This window comes from Eucyclogobius newberryi, unplaced genomic scaffold (assembly GCF_026437365.1).
Source record: "Eucyclogobius newberryi isolate DKJ021-1_F unplaced genomic scaffold, fEucNew1.0.hap1 SCAF_13, whole genome shotgun sequence".
NCBI lineage: Eukaryota > Metazoa > Chordata > Actinopteri > Gobiiformes > Gobiidae > Eucyclogobius > Eucyclogobius newberryi.
Window position 1 is genome coordinate 35,532,874 of NW_027315757.1, and position 20,272 is coordinate 35,553,145.

The 20,272-nt window shown below is 46.2% G+C and overlaps 2 protein-coding genes across 2 annotated transcripts in view; one reads left to right on the top strand and one right to left on the bottom strand.

The window, feature by feature from the left end:
* Positions 1 to 347: 347 nt before the first annotated feature.
* Positions 348 to 5,329, bottom strand: LOC140358745 (GTPase IMAP family member 8). Its single transcript, XM_072443785.1, has 6 exons — positions 5,025 to 5,329; positions 3,994 to 4,567; positions 2,996 to 3,093; positions 2,761 to 2,892; positions 1,113 to 1,703; positions 348 to 444 (listed from the first exon to the last, which is right to left on the bottom strand). The coding sequence occupies exons 1-6, from the start codon at positions 5,053 to 5,055 to the stop codon at positions 371 to 373; spliced, it is 1,500 nt and encodes a 499-aa protein (XP_072299886.1). The 5' UTR covers positions 5,056 to 5,329; the 3' UTR covers positions 348 to 370.
* Positions 5,330 to 14,335: 9,006 nt separating this feature from the next.
* Positions 14,336 to 20,272, top strand: part of adsl (adenylosuccinate lyase) — a 13,485-nt gene continuing 7,548 nt past the window's right edge. The window contains exon 1 of the mRNA XM_072443786.1: positions 14,336 to 14,584. Within this exon, the coding sequence (XP_072299887.1) occupies positions 14,447 to 14,584 (138 nt within the window). The 5' untranslated portion in view covers positions 14,336 to 14,446. The remainder of the gene's footprint in view (positions 14,585 to 20,272) is intronic.

The window sequence follows — 20,272 nt, forward strand, 5'->3', positions numbered from 1 at the left end:
CTCATGTCTCTGCTCCTCAGTGTGGAGCAGGGTCTGCAGCAGCTCTGAACGTGCTCATGTCTCTGCTCCTCAGTGTGGAGCAGGGTCTGCAGCAGCTCTGAACGTGCTCATGTCTCTGCTCCTCAGTGTGGAGCAGGGTCTGCAGCAGCTCTGAACGTGCTCATGTCTCTGCTCCTCCAGCAGATGCAGGAGTCTTACTTCCTCTGAGTCCATGTCATGTGCACTTCCTGGTGCAGCTTCACTTCAGTAAACGGTGGGTTTGGTTTGGACATTGCTGTCAAGGTCGTTAGGCTGATGTCTTTTTGCTTGTTGTAAAAGATGAGGTTAAACATGAGGCGATGTCATTCGTGAAGAGTCCTTTGCAGACCAGTCACTGCAGTTGGCATCCTCTGCAGTCGTCTTCTGGCTCTGTGTTGTCCGACGAGTAGGAGCTGTCCTCGCTCACTGCAAAAGGCAAAGGATAATATGAAGTGTTGTAATGTGGCACTGACTCACCAGGAGGCAGAGCACGCGCACGCCTCACCAGGCCCAGCACAAGCATTTATACAGCTACTTATTGTTCAATAAATCCAAGCTTTTGGGCTCAATATTTATCATATGTACATTTTTTGGTGGGGAACTTTTTAGTATTTTTGTAGCACAATTTGAGCTGTAGAGGGTAAAATGATTCAAGTTCTAAGACTAATTAAGACACTAAATAGAACTATGTATTTGGGCCTCAGAACTCCTGCCGTGGACACAATAAACGGAGACATTTGGAAGGTACTTTTGGCAGCAGGAAAAACGTCCATCACAAAGAAATGATTGACACAAACTACATCAACGATCAAGGACTGGACTGACACGGAACAGACATCCGACAAATGGAAACAATGACACATTTGACACACTTTGGACCAAACGGGACTTTTAGTTTAGTTTAGTTGATCTGGTCATGATCTGTTTCTGTTCTGTGTTTGATCTTTTAAAAAAGAAAATATAATCATGTTTTTGTTTACTTCAGACTTTTCTGTATCAAGTTGTGTTGTTAACTATGTAAAGGTTTGAAGTAAAACAGTCATGTTTTTATGCTTTAATTAGACTTTTGTAGTGAACAGTTTCGGATGACTTACACCACTCTGTCTGGATGGGGAGGAAGGCCTTGTCTCCGTTCTCTCTGATCATCTCCTCGATCTTATCCAGCAGGACGGCCACGCCCCGGTCCTTGCCCGGCGTCTTACTGTCCAGCACATGGTAATAGTTGCCACAGAACTCCAGGAGGCGCTGCAGCTCCCGTCCCCCTCGCAGGATGTGCTCTTCTATAGGGGTGTGTCCCAGCCAGTCCCCGCAGCTGAACAGGACCATGGTGTGGAGACAGGCCCCTTCCCCAAACAGAGTGTCTATGTGGGCCAGGAGGGTGCGTCTCTTCCGGGCCGTGAGGGATGAGACCACAGGCAGGACCAGCAGCAACGTGTGGGGCCCGGGCCGCAGCAGGGCCGCCCCACGCTGGGACTCCTGACGAATCCGCTTTGGGGTTCGCCTCACAGAGAACCAGTCCCATCCCGGGGTGTCCACTATAGTCACACGGCGTCCAAAGACAAGGGCCTGTCTGCGGAGGCACAGCTCTGTCTCCTGTCCTGACTCGAAGAACCTGCGTCCCAGGATGGTGTTCCCCACGGAGCTCTTCCCCACGCCCTTCCAGCCCAACAACAGCAGCCTCAGCTCTGTGAACCAACGTGCAGATACAGTGAGCAAATCACCACAGAAGGAGTCTGTTTTTCATACTCGCAGTCTTCTTCAGAGTCTTCTTCAGAGTCTTCTTCAGAGTCTTCTTCAGAGTCTTCTTCAGAGTCTTCTTCAGCGTCCCGTCATGTTGCTGTGACGTGTCTTGTCAGCTGGTTTTCTCTGAGGCAGAAGGACAGAGGCATCAGCTCCAACTTCTTCAGGACAGTATTACAGTGTGGGAGAGTCAAAAGGTCCCTCATCCCGGTTTACAGTCCCAAGACAAGACATGTCACAGCAACAACGACTCTGAAGAAGACTCTGAAGAAGACTGTGAAGAAGACTCTGCGAGAGCAGTCGAAACGGTCAAGTGTGAAAAACAGTCACTCTTGTCTGTAAGAATAACCTTTGAAATAAATGATCATAGATCAGACCAAAAACACCTAATTAGACTTCATCGATAGGTAAGTCTGTGCCCACAGAAATGACCCTTTTAAACTGTTTACACTGCTTCAGTAACAAAGCAGAAAGTCACGTCAGCATCAAATGGAGTCATTACATTCTCAGAAATGAACCAATGACTAAATCCAGTATAAATCCAGTATAAATCCAGTATAAAGTACAATTCAAAAAACATTTCTACAATGCTGTTGTTTCCACTCATTAAAACAAGAAAAATATAGTTTATAGAATGGTATGTAAGATTTTAAACATGACCTATATATTTCCCCAGACAAAAATGAAATATAGCTTTTACTGTCATTTTAGTACCTGAAAAAACAAAGAGTGGAGGCTACAGACTGTTCCTTTAGGTCACTATTACAGCTAAGTGTAAGTCCACCAAATCTATAAATACTCATTTCACTATCCTGACATTGTCCAGATGCTTCTTTGTAAACTCTTCTCTGGACACGACCATCTTAAACCAGGTGAAACTGGTGTCAGAGCCGCTCAGAGGAAAATGAGGCTGTTCTGACTGTGGAACGATGAGGCTGTTGTTTTGGCGGCAGCTGTGTGACCATGTGACCGCATGACTCAGAGTCCCATAGCCCCGCCTACCTCGGGGTGGTCCTCCAATCATCTGCTCCCTCTGCCGAGCGTGCTCCTCCATCCTCATCCTCTCCTCCTCCAAGGCTCTCCTGGCCTGCTCTTCCTCCAGCAAAATCAATTCGTTCACTTCAAAGTACCAGCCTGCACCAAAGAAGAATCAATAAGAGTCATATAACTTATACAGAACGCATCACACCGTTGTAACCATGCCAACAGTGAAGTGGAACTGGAGTTTAGGCCCTACCCTGGTTGTCTGTGATCATCTCCTCCACCTTCTCCATCAGCTCTGGCACTTGGGTGTTGTCCTCTGTGTTCTTACGGATGTTGTCAAAAGCATGATACCTAATATATAATAAATATACCATTAATATACATATAACAGCATGATTAAATATACGATCAAATATATACATATAACAGTATTATTAAATATACCATTAATATACATATAATAGCATTATTAAATATACCATTGAATATATACATATAACAGTATTATTAAATATACCATTAAATATATACATATAACAGTATTATTAAATATACCATTAAATATATACATATAACAGTATTATTAAATATACCATTAAATGTATACATATAACAGCATTATTAAATATACCATTGAATATATACATATAACAGTATTATTAAATATACCATTAATATACATATAACAGCATTATTAAATATAACAGAAAATCTATGGACATTGTAGGTTTAGATGCCATAACCACATTAGATCATTGTTTTGTTAGAGTAAAGATGGAAGTTACACTAACATATGATCCAACTTTACTGTCCCTTAAACGCTCTCGCTCAGGTCACAAATAAATCTTAAACTTTGGACAATTACAGTTGGTATTGATTTGAATGCAAGTTTGATCCTTCAGACAGTTTCATTCTTATCACATCCTGCTATTTAAACTGCCTTCAATTACATTTGAATAGATACGTCATTTACTTTACTTAGTCAGTATTATCTGTTTGTATGTGTATTTTCTCTTTTGAGCCAAACTGTTCTGTCTCTCGATCCATTTCATGCTTTATTGTTACATTTATTCCCTGTCCGGAGCGTAATAATGATTGATTATTAAAAATAGAAGCGAATCAAAATAATTAAAGTAATTGCGCAGCACTAACTGAAGAATTCCTGCTCCTGGTCGAACAAAGTCTAAAGTCAAACATGAGAAATAAGTCAAAAGTGTCATTAATAAGTCATATATCACATTGATTGCTCACCTGCTTCCACATCGCTCTACCAGCCACTGCAGGGCCTCCCCAGTGTTGGCGATGTGCTCCTCGATGAAGACCCCTTTGGGTAGTTTGTCGACACAAGTAAAGACCACCATGGAGTAGCGCCACGTGCCGCCCCCCAGGGCCCCCAGCTGCTCCTCCGCGGCCCTCCGATGCACCTCAGTGAAAGGCTGGGCCACACTCACCACCAGCAGGATGGCATGGGGCCCCGGCGGGCACAGGATGGCCCCCATGCTCGGCCCCTCGCTGTCCAGGCTGGGAGGGGGTCTCCTGGGACTGTCCGATTCGGCGCCCGCGTCGTTGTTGTCGTCCGTCTCCGTGTCCTCTTCGTCGTCCTCGTCTTCCTCCTCCACGTCTCGGGGAACGGCCCAGGCGGGCGTGTCCACCACAGTGACCCGCCGGCCAAAGATCTCCGTCTGGCCCACGTTGCTGTGCGTGGTCTCCGCCCCGGCGTCGAAGGCCTCCTCCCCTAAGATGGAGTTGGCAGTGGTGGTTTTCCCTGAGCGAGGGCCCCCCAGGATCAGCAGTCGGCGCTCAGGTGGGTGCCGCCCTCGGGATTCTATAATGTGAGCACAACATATGCAATGACTCTACCTCAGACGCGCTGAAATATTAGAGTCAAAATGTATGTTCATGCTCCAGGCTCCAGTACATCATGTCAGTGTTTTACATATTCAGACAAAATGTGTCACCTTGTTGGCTTTAAATTAGCACTTATGTCTGTGCTCCTTAATCTCTGAGGGAAACATAAAATCCTGTATGAACAAACGAACAGATTATATTATGATTCACGTAAAAGAAGGTGAGGGGCGAGCACGACATCATGAGTGAACTTGGGGAGGAGCAGAAGTTTTATTGATTCCTCCAGCACGCCACAGCCGCTGACACTGGTCCATGTGAGCGTCCACACAGGAAGTGGACCTCAGCGGCAACAGTTTAGAGCCGATGCTCCCTGAAGCTGGCTCTGCTCTGCGCGGACGCTCCTGTGGAAGAACAGAGCAACAACAGCCACTCACCAGTGTCAGAAGCAGAGGACACAGCAGCCATCTTGTGTGTCGAACCTCTGGCTTCATCCTCCTCTGCCCCCCTCCTCCGTCTTCTTCTGGGCTCCACGGTGGCGTGCTCTGGTGCGATGCCTCTTCAGAAAGGAGACGGCGAGGATGCGGAGGGGAGCGGGGACGGATGGCAGCTCATGTGCGTCTTGGCCCTGGTCGTGGCTCTCATTCTACTGCAGTGTACATCCGTGTGTGTTCCCTCCTGCTCCGCTTTCTCTCCTCATTCCACTGCCACTCAGCCTCGCTCCCTCTCGCTCCCTCTCGCTCCCTCTCGCTCCAGCCCACACACCTCCTCAGCAGCTACAGCTGTCCATAGAGAGTCTCCTCCTTTGGACTCAGACCTGCAATGTTGTATATTTCATCTCTGTGGGTGAAGAAAGACAGACAAATCAGCCTCTGAGAAATGTGCTCTTTTTCAAGTAAAAATATTCCTACTGACTTGAGACTCCAGCTCCAGCTCCAGCAGCAGTGGCACTGTAACCAGACTGCAGTGAGGACAGAAGGATGGATAGACAGAGAGAGAGAGGGCATGTGCTGTTTACAGTGGAATATGTTCTCCAGCTGCAGCTGTGCACTACATCTATCCACTCTGACACTAACATACTGTATCTATTAGTGGTGTCTGCACGAGGAGCACGAGGCTGGTGCACAGCATGAGCACAGCATGAGCACGAGGCTGGTGCTCAGCATGAGCACAGCATGAGCACGAGGCTGGTGCACAGCATGAGCACAGCATGAGCACGAGGCTGGTGCACAGCATGAGCACAGCATGAGCACGAGGCTGGTGCTCAGCATGAGCACAGCATGAGCACGAGGCTGGTGCACAGCATGAGCACAGCATGAGCACGAGGCTGGTGCACAGCATGAGCACAGCATGAGCACGAGGCTGGTGCTCAGCATGAGCACAGCATGAGCACGAGGCTGGTGCACAGCATGAGCACAGCATGAGCACGAGGCTGGTGCACAGCATGAGCACAGCATGAGCACGAGGCTGATGCACAGCATGAGCACAGCATGAGCACGAGGCTGGTGCACAGCATGAGCACAGCATGAGCACGAGGCTGGTGCACAGCATGAGCACAGCATGAGCACGAGGCTGATGCACAGCATGAGCACAGCATGAGCACGAAGCTGGTGCACAGCATGAAAACAGCATGAGCACGAGGCTGGTGCACAGCATGAGCACAGCATGAGCACGAGGCTGTTGCACAGTATGAGCACAGCATGAGCACGAGGCTGATGCACAGCATGAGCACAGCATGAGCACGAAGCTGGTGCACAGCATGAGCACATCATGAGCACGAGGCTGGTACACAGCATGAAAACAGCATGAGCACGAGGCTGGTGCACAGCATGAGCACAGCATGAGCACGAGGCTGATGCACAGCATGAGCACAGCATGAGCACGAGGCTGATGCACAGCATGAGCATGAGGCTGATGCACAGCATGAGCACGAGGCTGATGCACAGCATGAGCACAGCATGAGCACGAGGCTGGTACACAGCATGAGCACAGCATGAGCACGAGGCTGGTGCACAGCATGAGCACAGCATGAGCACGAGGCTGATGCACAGCATGAGCACAGCATGAGCACGAGGCTGATGCACAGCATGAGCATGAGACTGATGCACAGCATGAGCATGAGGCCACGAGGCTGATGCACAGGATGAGCATGAGGCTGATGCACAGCATGAGCATGAGGCCACGAGGCTGATGCACAGGATGAGCATGAGGCTGATGCACAGCATGAGCACAGCATGAGCACGGGGCTGGTGCACAGCATGAGCACAGCATGAGCACGAGGCTGGTGCACAGCATGAGCACGAGGCTGATGCACAGCATGAGCACGAGGCCGATGCACAGCATGAACACAGCATGAGCATGAGGCTGGTGCACAGCATGAGCACGAGGCTGATGCACAGCATGAACACAGCATGAGCACGAGGCTGATGCACGGCATGAGCACGAGGCTGGTGATGAGGCTGGTGCACAGTATGAACACAGCATGAGCACGAGGCTGGTGCACAGTATGAACACAGCATGAGCACGAGGCTGATGCACAGCATGAGCATGAGACTGATGCACAGCATGAGCATGAGGCCACGAGGCTGATGCACAGGATGAGCATGAGGCTGATGCACAGCATGAGCACAGCATGAGCACGGGGCTGGTGCACAGCATGAGCACAGCATGAGCACGAGGCTGGTGCACAGCATGAGCACGAGGCTGATGCACAGCATGAGCACGAGGCCGATGCACAGCATGAACACAGCATGAGCATGAGGCTGGTGCACAGCATGAGCACGAGGCTGATGCACAGCATGAACACAGCATGAGCACGAGGCTGATGCACGACATGAGCACGAGGCTGGTGATAAGGCTGGTGCACAGTATGAACACAGCATGAGCACGAGGCTGGTGCACAGTATGAACACAGCATGAGCACGAGGCTGGTGATGAGGCTGGTGCACAGCATGAGCACGTTTCAATAATGACACAAGCAAATCCATGTGACAAGAGCATCAGCTGCTTCACTGTGCAGTGCATGTGTCCCCATGTGACCAGAGTATGGGACACATAATACTCTAGTATGTGTTATGTATTAATACTCTAGTATGTGTTATGTATTAATACTCTAGTGTGTATTATGTATTAATACTCTAGTATGTGTTATGTATTAATACTCTAGTATGTATATTGTATTAATACTCTAGTATGTGTTATGTATTAATACTCTAGTGTGTGTTATGTATTCATACTCTAGTACGTATATTGTATTAATACTCTAGTATGTGTTATGTATTAATACTCTAGTGTGTATTATGTATTAATACTCTAGTATGTGTTATGTATTAAGGCAAGGCAAGTTTATTTGTAGAGCACATTTCATACACAAGGCAATTCAAAGTGCTTCACAGCAGGAAAAATGCATTCAAATCACAAAGAAATTACAGAAATACAATAAAATTAACTAAATTAAAAATTATCAATCCAACTGATTTTCTAAACTAATAAAATCACAAACAAAAGAGAAGAGTGCAAAGAAAAAATTGTTTCAGTCATATGCGCAGCTAAACAAAACTGTTTTTAGCTTAGATTTGAACATTGTCAGAGTAGAACCTGTCTCACATCTTCAGGAAAAATGTTCCAGATTTTAGCTGCATAAAACTGAAACACAGATTCCCCATGTTTAGTCCTGACTCTGGCACCAGCAGGAGGCCGGTCCATGTTCAGTCCTGACTCTGGCACCAGCAGGAGGCCGGTCCATGTTCAGTCCTGACTCTGGCACCAGCAGGAGGCCGGTCCATGTTCAGTCCTGACTCTGGCACCAGCAGGAGGCCGGTCCTATTTTAGTCCTGACTCTGGCACCAGCAGGAGGCCGGTCCATGTTCAGTCCTGACTCTGGCACCAGCAGGAGGCCGGTCCATGTTCAGTCCTGACTCTGGCACCAGCAGGAGGCCGGTCCTATTTTAGTCCTGACTCTGGCACCAGCAGGAGGCCGGTCCATGTTCAGTCCTGACTCTGGCACCAGCAGGAGGCCGGTCCATGTTTAGTCCTGACTCTGGCACCAGCAGAAGGCCGGTCCATGTTTAGTCCTGACTCTGGCACCAGCAGGAGGCCGGTCCATGTTCAGTCCTGACTCTGGCACCAGCAGGAGGCCGGTCCTATTTTAGTCCTGACTCTGGCACCAGCAGGAGGCCGGTCCATGTTCAGTCCTGACTCTGGCACCAGCAGGAGGCCGGTCCATGTTTAGTCCTGACTCTGGCACCAGCAGGAGGCCGGTCCATGTTTAGTCCTGACTCTGGCACCAGCAGGAGGCCGGTCCATGTTTAGTCCTGACTCTGGCACCAGCAGGAGGCCGGTCCATGTTCAGTCCTGACTCTGGCACCAGCAGGAGGCCGGTCCCTGAGGTCCTCAGAGTCCGAGATGGTTCACATGGCACTAACATATCCAAGATGTACTTTGGTGCTAGGCCATGGAGAGACTTGTACACAAGCAGAGCTGCTTTAAAGTCTCTTCTCTGGGCCACAGGGGGCAGTGCAGAGACCTGAGAACAGGACTAATGTGATCATACTTCCTGGTTCTGGTCAGGACCCGAGCAGCAGCGTTCTGGATGTACTGCAGCTGTTTTACAGCTCGTTTGGAGAGACCAGTGAGCAGGCCGTTACAGTCTAATCTACTGGAGACAAACGCATGGACAAGTCTCTCTAAATCTGGTTTTGACACTATATTTTTGATTTTGGCAATGTTTTTTAGATGGTAAAAAGCTGCTGATGTTATTGATTTGATGTGGCTATTAAAGTTCAAGTCTGAGTCCATTATTACCCCCAGATTTCTAACTTGGTTTGTAGGTTTTAGAGCGAGACTCTGGAGGTGACCGCTAACACTTTCTCTTTGTTTCTGTGGGCCAAAAACGATTATTTCAGTCTTGTCTGAGTTCAGCTGGAGAAAGTTGTTTTGCATCCACAAACTGATCTGTTGGATGCAGTGACAGAGTGAATCTACTGGTCCATATTCACCTGCCGATAGTGAAACATAGATCTGAGTGTCGTCTGCATCATTGTGATAGGACACATTTTCACTGCGTATCAACTGACCTAACGGCAGCATGTAGAGGTTGAACAGAAGGGGACCCAGGACTGACCCTTGGGGCACTCCACAGGTCAGGGTCATGTGGTCTGAGACACAGCTACCAATTTCAACAAAGTACTTCCTGTCTTCCAGATAGGACCTTAACCAGTTCAGGGCAGTGCCAGTGATGCCCACCCAGTCCTCTAGTCTCTGTAAGAGGACCCCATGATCGACAGTGTCAAAAGCAGCACTCAGATCCAACAGAATTAAGACTGAGGCTTTGCCCGTGTCAGTGTTCAGGCGGATGTCATTTGTCACCTTGACAAGAGCAGTCTCAGTGCTGTGATGAGGTCTAAAACCTGACTGAAAAACATCAAATGAGTTGTTTATTAAGAGGAAATCTGTGAGCTGTTGGTAAACAACCTTTTCAAGGACTTTGCCCCAAAATGGCAGATTAGAGATGGGCCGGTAATGACTCAGTACTGCAGCATCAAGACTGCTCTTCTTTAGGAGAGGCTTTATGACCGCAGTTTTCAAAGACATTGGGAATGTTCCAGATTGAAGCGACATGTTAACTATGTGAGTGAATGGTGCTAACAAACTGTTCAGCACAGACTTTAGAAATCTGGTGGGTAACACATCGAGGCAGCATGTAGATGAACTCAGACTGGTGATGATCTCATGGACAGTTTTGTCAGTTACTGGTGCAAAGTGAGTTAGCTCTAAGTGTCTTGGTGGTTTTAGGGTAATTTTTTGCATTGTGGGATTTATAGCATTTTTAATGCCCTGAACTTTGTCATTAAAGAATAATGCAAACTCATTACACTTGGATGTGGAAATGAGTTCTAACGGCAGCTGAGCTGGAGGGTTTGTTAATCTGTTTACTGTGGCAAACAGGACACGCGAGTTGTTACTGCAGCTTCCAATTATTTCAGAAAAATATCATCAATTAAACTTTGGCAGTGTTGGGGAGGCTGGTATAAAACAATGAAGAGAATGGATGGAGACCGTTTTAGCTCCATTTTAAAGGATACATACTCAAATGATGAAAACACCCCAAAAGACAACCTGCGGGTAATTATTTCATCTCTAAAGACAGCACAGACTCCACCCCCTTTTTTGTTTTCTCGTGTTTCAGATTCAAACTTAAAGTTGGGTGGAGCAGATTCAGATCAGAACTACATTTCCTGTGTTTTTGTCAAGCCATGTTTCAGTTAAAAACATAAAATCAAGATTATAAGAAGAAATAAAATTATTAATTAAGAGAGATTTGTTACATAAGGATCTGACATTTAGCACAGCAAGTTTCAGACTAGTTTCAGTGGGACTGGGCTTTATCTTTTCACAGGGAATATGAATCACATTTCTCAGATTGGGCCTGACTCGCATTTTGTTTTTCCATCTCTGTGATGATGTGACTACAGAAATAGCACTAGGGAGGGCTCTTTTTACATAGGGCCCCGGGTTGGTTTGATTTTTAATGTGACAATAAGTCCCGGCAACGCTGAGACCCAGTGCATCCTAGCTATGGGAGATACCAGGTGCAAGGCGAGGTTGGATGGGTGGTGGGGCTTTTGTAGCCAAGGAGAGTTTGGGACCAGGTGAGAGGCGAGGGGGAATGGGTGGTGGGGCTTTTGTTGGTGTAGTCGGCTTGTGCAGGGAAGAGTTGATAAGTATTGACATAGCCCTTGCTATATTGGGCGTGAGTGGAGCCATCTTAATGCCTGATTTGATCAGACTTTCAAAATGGCTGGGAAGGCCCATGGGTGAGAGTGGAGATGAGAAGGAGAATGATGAATCTTTAGTGGGAGTAGATGTTGCAGGGGGAACCCAGGGCTGGTGTGAAGGCAGGGGCGATGACAGGGATGTTGTTGGGCTTGTCACAGATGGGTCCAAGGCCTTTGAAGATTGTTCCTTTGCTGGAGGCGGTTGAGGTGAATGTGGAGCAGCTGGAGCTGAATCCTTTGCTGGTGGTGGTGGAGCAGCTGCTGATGAATCCTTTGGTGGAGGCTGAGGTTGTGGTGCTTTTGATGTTGAAACATTGGCTCGGTCTCTGGCTGATGGAGCAGGAATTCTTCTCTCATTCCTCTCTTCTCTAACTATCTGCTCAGGACCCTGTCCAGGCCCAGTCCAATGCCTCAGAGCGTGGAGCAGGTTCTCTGTCAGCACCCTCACTCCACCTCTGCATAGGTGGGGGCCATTTCTCTTAAACAGGTCCTCTCGTTTCCAGAATAGATAGAAGTTCTCAATGTAGTGTAGTCCTCTCGGGGAGCACTCTTTGGACAGCCATGTGTTCAGCTGAAGAAGCCGGCTAAACTTGTTTATCCTCCTGTCGATGTTTGGAAGAGGTCCACTTATGAATGTTTTGATTTCCATTTTATCAAGCACGTCGAATAACTTCAAGAAGTCTTTTTTCAAAACTTCAGTCTGTTCCCGCCGCATGTCCACTGCACCCACGTGCACAATCAGCTGTTTAGCTCCTCCATGCTTAGCCATGATATTTGGAAGGAGTGACGTTATCTCAGAAACAGTGGCGCTTGGAAAAGAATGTGTGTTTATCTTTTCATGCGTCACGTGACTTATCGCGCCGTCCCCAACCAAAACAATCTGCGTGACCTTGGCAGATCCTCCTCGCTGTATTTTGGCCACGTCATCTTTCCTTTTTTCATTTAATTTCATCTCTGAAAGTAGTAAAAATCTGTTTGTGAGCTGTATTTTAGGTGACTTCACGTTATCTTTGTATCGTTTAGGCTTTGCTCCAAGTTTGTTCCAAGAAACAGCCTGGTCTTTCTGGTTTTTAGACAGTTTTGGAAACGACACAGAGTCACTGCGGTTTAGGTTGAAAGTAGCAGTTTTTCTTGTAAAAAGTGTGCTCTTCTTACCATCGGTTGACACAGGAATTAATACTCTAGTATGTATACTCTAGTATGTGTTATGTATTAATACTCTAGTATGTATACTCTAGTATGTGTTATGTATTAATACTCTAGTATGTGTTATGTATTAATACTCTAGTATGTGTTATGTATTAATACTCTAGTATGTGTTATGTATTAATACTCTAGTATGAATTATAGTATGTATACTCTAGTATGTGTTATGTATTAATACTCTAGTATGTGTTATGTATTAATACTCTAGTATGTATGTATTATTATTATTATTAATACTCTAGTATGTGTTATGTATTAATACTCTAGTATGTGTTATGTATTAATACTCTAGTATGTATGTATGTATTATTATTATTAATACTCTAGTATGTGTTATGTATTAATACTCTAGTATGTGTTATGTATTAATACTCTAGTATGTGTTATGTATTAATACTCTAGTATGTGTTATGCATTAATACCCTAGTATGTATTATGTATTAATACTCTAGTATGTATTATGTATTAATACTCTAGTATGTCCATCCATCCATCCATCCATTTTCTACCGCTTGTTCCCTTTCGGGGTCGCGGGTGACTGGAGCCTATCCCAGTGACTTCGGGCCTTAGGCGGGGTACACCCTGGACAGTGGCCAACTTGTCGCAGGACCAACACAGAGACATAGACATTACAGACAGTTCACTCTCACATTCATTCACTAGGGCCAATTTAGAGTCGCCAATTTTACCTAACACATGCATGTCTTTGGATGGTGGGAGGAAGCCGGAGAACCCGGAGAGAACCCACGGTAACACGTGTTATGTATTAATACTCTAGTATGTGTTATGTATTAATACTCTAGTATGTATTATGTATTAATACTCTAGTATGTATACTCTAGTATGTGTTATTTATTAATACTCTAGTATGTGTTATGTATGTATACTCTAGTATGTGTTATGTATTAATACTCTAGTATGTATTATGTATTAATACTCTAGTATGTATACTCTAGTATGTGTTATGTATTAATACTCTAGTATGTGTTATGTATGTATACTCTAGTATGTATTATGTATTAATACTCTAGTATGTGTTATGTATTAATACTCTAGTATGTGTTATGTATTAATACTCTAGTATGTACTATGTATTAATACTCTAGTATGTATACTCTAGTATGTGTTATGTATTAATACTCTAGTATGTGTTATGTATTAATACTCTAGTATGTATTATGTATTAATACTCTAGTATGTATCATGTATAAATACTCTAGTATGTATTATGTATTAATACTCTAGTATGTATTATGTATTAATACTCTAGTATGTATCATGTATAAATACTCTAGTATGTATTATGTATTAATACTCTAGTATGTATCATGTATAAATACTCTAGTATGTATTATGTATTAATACTCTAGTATGTATTATGTATTAATACTCTAGTATGTATTATGTATTAATACTCTAGTATGTGTTATGTATTAATACTCTAGTATGTATTATGTTATGTAAGTATTAGTATTATGTCTGACAAATGAGGAGGACCAGCTGTACGTTACAGGACACGTGACACTCGCGGTTATTTGAGGCGCTGTCACTTTAAGGTCAATTGTACAAAACAATATTAAAACATCATTTTAGAAAAATACGGATTAAGTGTCAATGAAAACTAAATGCGAAAGAAACATAATTTTCAAAATAGTTGAAGCGATTACGTAACAGCAGCCGTGCGCACGTGACATGTGTCGTAAGGAACTGTATGCCGTAAAGCGACACACAGTGGCGTAAAGACCGTTACACGAGTGTTTGAGTCAAAGTGAGACTGAGACACTTCTCGTGCAGCTCGTGTGAGACTCGCTGTGTCTCACTGTGTCTCAGTGTCTCAGTGTCTCGCTGTCCCCGTGTAGAAGGCGTCTCTCTCAAACATGGAAGAGGACTTCATGAAGTACCGCTCTCCGCTCGTGTCTCGTTATGCGAGTAAAGAAATGGCCTTTAACTTCAGTGACAAGAAGAAGTTCAGCACCTGGAGAAAACTGTGGATTTGTCTTGCTAAAGCGGAGAAGGTTTGGACCAGTTTATCCTCTTAATGTTTCATGTGTTTTTTATTCACACATATTTACTTTCCGACCTATTAAGTTCCTATTCTAAATATAATTAAAGTCTGAGGAGGACCCAGCAAGTACTGTGCAGTAGTACTGTGTACTGTGCAGTAGTACTGTGCAGTAGTACTGTGCAGTAGTACTTTGTACTGTGCAGTAGTACTGTGCAGTAGTACTGTGTACTGTGCAGTAGTACTGTGTACTGTGCATGTGTACTGTGCAGTAGTACTGTGCAGTAGTACTGTGCAGTAGTACTGTGCAGTAGTACTGTGCAGAAGTACTGTGCAGTAGTACTGTGTACTGTGCAGTAGTACTGTGTACTGTGCAGTAGTACTGTGCAGTAGTACTGTGTACTGTGCAGAAGTACTGTGCAGAAGTACTGTGCGTAACATTACATTAACATTACATTAACATTACATTAACATTACATTAACATTAACATTACATTGTTTCTTCATTGCGTTTGAATTAAAAATAGACCCACACTCCTCAGTTTCAACAGAACATGACCTTTAAGTCTCTAATGGCATTTTAGTGACTGTTATCTTTATTACTTTGATTTTATATTTAACAGAAGTTTAGAACGAGGGAAATTCACAGTCAATTTAACCAACGGAATGAAGTCACAGTCTGTATGTGGCCTTTATTGTGGAGGGACTCGTCTGTATGTGGTCTTATTGTGGAGGGTCTCGTCTGTATGTGGCCTTTATTGTGGAGGGACTCGTCTGTATGTGGCTTTTATTGTGGAGGGACTCGTCTGTATGTGGCCTTTATTGTGGAGGGACTCGTCTGTATGTGGCCTTTATTGTGGAGGGACTCGTCTGTATGTGGCCTTTATTGTGGAGGGACTCGTCTGTATGTGGCCTTTATTGTGGAGGGACTCGTCTGTATGTGGTCTTATTGTGGAGGGTCTCGTCTGTATGTGGCCTTTATTGTGGAGGGACTCGTCTGTATGTGGCTTTTATTGTGGAGGGACTCGTCTGTATGTGGCCTTTATTGTGGAGGGACTCGTCTGTATGTGGCCTTTATTGTGGAGGGACTCGTCTGTATGTGGCCTTTATTGTGGAGGGACTCGTCTGTATGTGGCCTTTATTGTGGAGGGACTCGTCTGTATGTGGCCTTTATTGTGGAGGGACTCGTCTGTATGTGGCTTTTATTGTGGAGGGACTCGTCTGTATGTGGCTTTTATTGTGGAGGGACTCGTCTGTATGAGGCCTTTATTGTGGAGGGACTCGTCTGTATGTGGCTTTTATTGTGGAGGGACTCGTCTGTATGTGGCTTTTATTGTGGAGGGACTCGTCTGTATGTGGCCTTTATTGTGGAGGGACTCGTCTGTATGTGGCCTTTATTGTGGAGGGACTCGTCTGTATGTGGTCTTATTGTGGAGGGTCTCGTCTGTATGTGGCCTTTATTGTGGAGGGACTCGTCTGTATGTGGCTTTTATTGTGGAGGGACTCGTCTGTATGTGGCCTTTATTGTGGAGGGACTCGTCTGTATGTGGCCTTTATTGTGGAGGGACTCGTCTGTATGTGGCCTTTATTGTGGAGGGACTCGTCTGTATGTGGCCTTTATTGTGGAGGGACTCGTCTGTATGTGGTCTTATTGTGGAGGGTCTCGTCTGTATGTGGCCTTTATTGTGGAGGGACTCGTCTGTATGTGGCTTTTATTGTGGAGGGACTCGTCTGTATGTGGCCTTTATTGTGGAGGGACTCGTCTGTATGTGGCCTTTATTGTGGAGGGACTCGTCTGTATGTGGCCTTTATTGTGGAGGGACTCGTCTGTATGTGGCCTTTATTGTGGAGGGACTCGTCTGTATGTGGCCTTTATTGTGGAGGGACTCGTCTGTATGTGGCTTTTATTGTGGAGGGACTCGTCTGTATGTGGCTTTTATTGTGGAGGGACTCGTCTGTATGAGGCCTTTATTGTGGAGGGACTCGTCTGTATGTGGCTTTTATTGTGGAGGGACTCGTCTGTATGTGGCTTTTATTGTGGAGGGACTCGTCTGTATGTGGCCTTTATTGTGGAGGGACTCGTCTGTATGTGGCCTTTATTGTGGAGGGACTCGTCTGTATGTGGCCTTTATTGTGGAGGGACTCGTCTGTATGTGGCCTTTATTGTGGAGGGACTCGTCTGTATGTGGCCTTTATTGTGGAGGGACTCGTCTGTATGTGGCCTTTATTGTGGAGGGACTCGTCTGTATGTGGCTTTTATTGTGGAGGGACTCGTCTGTATGTGGCTTTTATTGTGGAGGGACTCGTCTGTATGAGGCCTTTATTGTGGAGGGACTCGTCTGTATGTGGCTTTTATTGTGGAGGGACTCGTCTGTATGTGGCTTTTATTGTGGAGGGACTCGTCTGTATGTGGCTTTTATTGTGGAGGGACTCGTCTGTATGAGGCCTTTATTGTGGAGGGACTCGTCTGTATGTGGCTTTTATTGTGGAGGGACTCGTCTGTATGTGGCTTTTATTGTGGAGGGACTCGTCTGTATGTGGCTTTTATTGTGGAGGGACTCGTCTGTATGTGGTCTTATTGTGGAGGGTCTCGTCTGTATGTGGCCTTTATTGTGGAGGGACTCGTCTGTATGTGGTCTTATTGTGGAGGGACTCGTCTGTATGTGGCTTTTATTGTGGAGGGACTCGTCTGTATGTGGCTTTTATTGTGGAGGGACTCGTCTGTATGAGGCCTTTATTGTGGAGGGACTCGTCTGTATGTGGCTTTTATTGTGGAGGGACTCGTCTGTATGTGGCTTTTATTGTGGAGGGACTCGTCTGTATGTGGTCTTATTGTGGAGGGTCTCGTCTGTATGTGGCCTTTATTGCGGAGGGTCTCGTCTGTATGTGGCCTTTATTGCGGAGGGACTCGTCTGTATGTGGCCTTTATTGTGGAGGGACTCGTCTGTATGTGGCCTTTATTGTGGAGGGACTCGTCTGTATGTGGCCTTTATTGTGGAGGGTCTCGTCTGTATGTGGCCTTTATTGTGGAGGGACTCGTCTGTATGTGGCCTTTATTGTGGAGGGACTCGTCTGTATGTGGCCTTTATTTTGGAGGGACTCGTCTGTATGTGGCCTTTATTGTGGAGGGACTCGTCTGTATGTGGCCTTTATTGTGGAGGGACTCGTCTGTATGTGGCCTTTATTGTGGAGGGACTCGTCTGTATGTGGCCTTTATTGTGGAGGGACTCGTCTGTATGTGGCCTTTATTGTGGAGGGACTCGTCTGTATGTGGCCTTTATTGTGGAGGGACTCGTCTGTATGTGGCCTTTATTGTGGAGGGACTCGTCTGTATGTGGCCTTTATTGTGGAGGGACTCGTCTGTATGTGGCCTTTATTGTGGAGGGACTCGTCTGTATGTGGCCTTTATTGTGGAGGGACTCGTCTGTATGTGGCCTTTATTGTGGAGGGACTCCTCTGTATGTGGCCTTTATTGTGGAGGGACTCGTCTGTATGTGGCCTTTATTGTGGAGGGACTCGTCTGTATGTGGCCTTTATTGTGGAGGGACTCGTCTGTATGTGGCCTTTATTGTGGAGGGACTCGTCTGTATGTGGCCTTTATTGTGGAGGGACTCGTCTGTATGTGGGCTTATTGTGGAGGGTCTCGTCTGTATGTGGCCTTTATTGTGGAGGGTCTCGTCTGTATGTGGCCTTTATTGTGGAGGGACTCGTCTGTATGTGGCCTTTATTGTGGAGGGACTCGTCTGTATGTGGCCTTTATTGTGGAGGGACTCGTCTGTATGTGGCCTTTATTGTGGAGGGACTCGTCTGTATGTGGCCTTTATTGTGGAGGGACTCGTCTGAATGTGGCCTTTATTGTGGAGGGACTCGTCTGTATGTGGCCTTTATTGTGGAGGGACTCGTCTGTATGTGGCCTTTATTGTGGAGGGACTCGTCTGTATGTGGCCTTTATTGTGGAGGGACTCGTCTGTATGTGGCCTTTATTGTGGAGGGACTCGTCTGTATGTGGCCTTTATTGTGGAGGGACTCCTCTGTATGTGGCCTTTATTGTGGAGGGACTCGTCTGTATGTGGCCTTTATTGTGGAGGGACTCGTCTGTATGTGGCCTTTATTGTGGAGGGACTCGTCTGTATGTGGCCTTTATTGTGGAGGGACTCGTCTGTATGTGGCTTTTATTGTGGAGGGACTCGTCTGTATGTGGCCCTTATTGTGGAGGGTCTCGTCTGTATGTGGCCTTTATTGTGGAGGGTCTCGTCTGTATGTGGCCTTTATTGTGGAGGGACTCGTCTGTATGTGGCCTTTATTGTGGAGGGACTCGTCTGTATGTGGCCTTTATTGTGGAGGGACTCGTCTGTATGTGGCCTTTATTGTGGAGGGACTCGTCTGTATGTGGCCTTTATTGTGGAGGGACTCGTCTGTATGTGGCCTTTATTGTGGAGGGTCTCGTCTGTATGTGGCCTTTATTGTGGAGGGACTCGTCTGTATGTGGCCTTTATTGTGGAGGGACTCGTCTGTATGTGGCCTTTATTGTGGAGGGACTCGTCTGTATGTGGCCTTTATTGTGGAGGGACTCGTCTGTATGTGGCCTTTATTGTGGAGGGACTCGTCTGTATGTGGCCTTTATTGTGGAGGGACTCGTCTGTATGTGGCCTTTATTGTGGAGGGACTCGTCTGTATGTGGCCTTTATTGTGGAGGGACTCGTCTGTATGTGGCCTTTATTGTGGAGGGACTCGTCTGTATGTGGCCTTTATTGTGGAGGGACTCGTCTGTATGTGGCCTTTATTGTGGAGGGTCTCGTCTGTATGTGGCCTTTATTGTGGAGGGACTCGTCTGTATGTGGCCTTTATTGTGGAGGGACTCGTCTGTATGTGGCCTTTATTGTGGAGGGACTCGTCTGTATGTGGCCTTTATTGTGGAGGGTCTCGTCTGTATGTGGCCTTTATTGTGGAGGGACTCGTCTGTATGTGGCCTTTATTGTGGAGGGACTCGTCTGTATGTGGCCTTTATTGTGGAGGGACTCGTCTGTATGTGGCCTTTATTGTGGAGGGACTCGTCTGTATGTGGCCTTTATTGTGGAGGGACTCGTCTGTATGTGGCCTTTATTGTGGAGGGACTCGTCTGTATGTGGCCTTTATTGTGGAGGGACTCGTCTGTATGTGGCCTTTATTGTGGAGGGACTCGTCTGTATGTGGCCTTTATTGTGGAGGGACTCGTCTGTATGTGGCCTTTATTGTGGAGGGTCTCGTCTGTATGTGGCCTTTATTGTGGAGGGTCTCGTCTGTATGTGGCCTTTATTGTGGAGGGACTCGTCTGTATGTGGCCTTTATTGTGGAGGGACTCGTCTGTATGTGGCCTTTATTGTGGAGGGACTCGTCTGTATGTGGCCTTTATTGTGGAGGGACTCGTCTGTATGTGGCCTTTATTGTGGAGGGACTCGTCTGTATGTGGCCTTTATTGTGGAGGGACTCGTCTGTATGTGGCCTTTATTGTGGAGGGACTCGTCTGTATGTGGCCTTTATTGTGGAGGGACTCGTCTGTATGTGGCCTTTATTGTGGAGGGACTCGTCTGTATGTGGCCTTTATTGTGGAGGGACTCGTCTGTATGTGGCCTTTATTGTGGAGGGTCTCGTCTGTATGTGGCCTTTATTGTGGAGGGTCTCGTCTGTATGTGGCCTTTATTGTGGAGGGACTCGTCTGTAT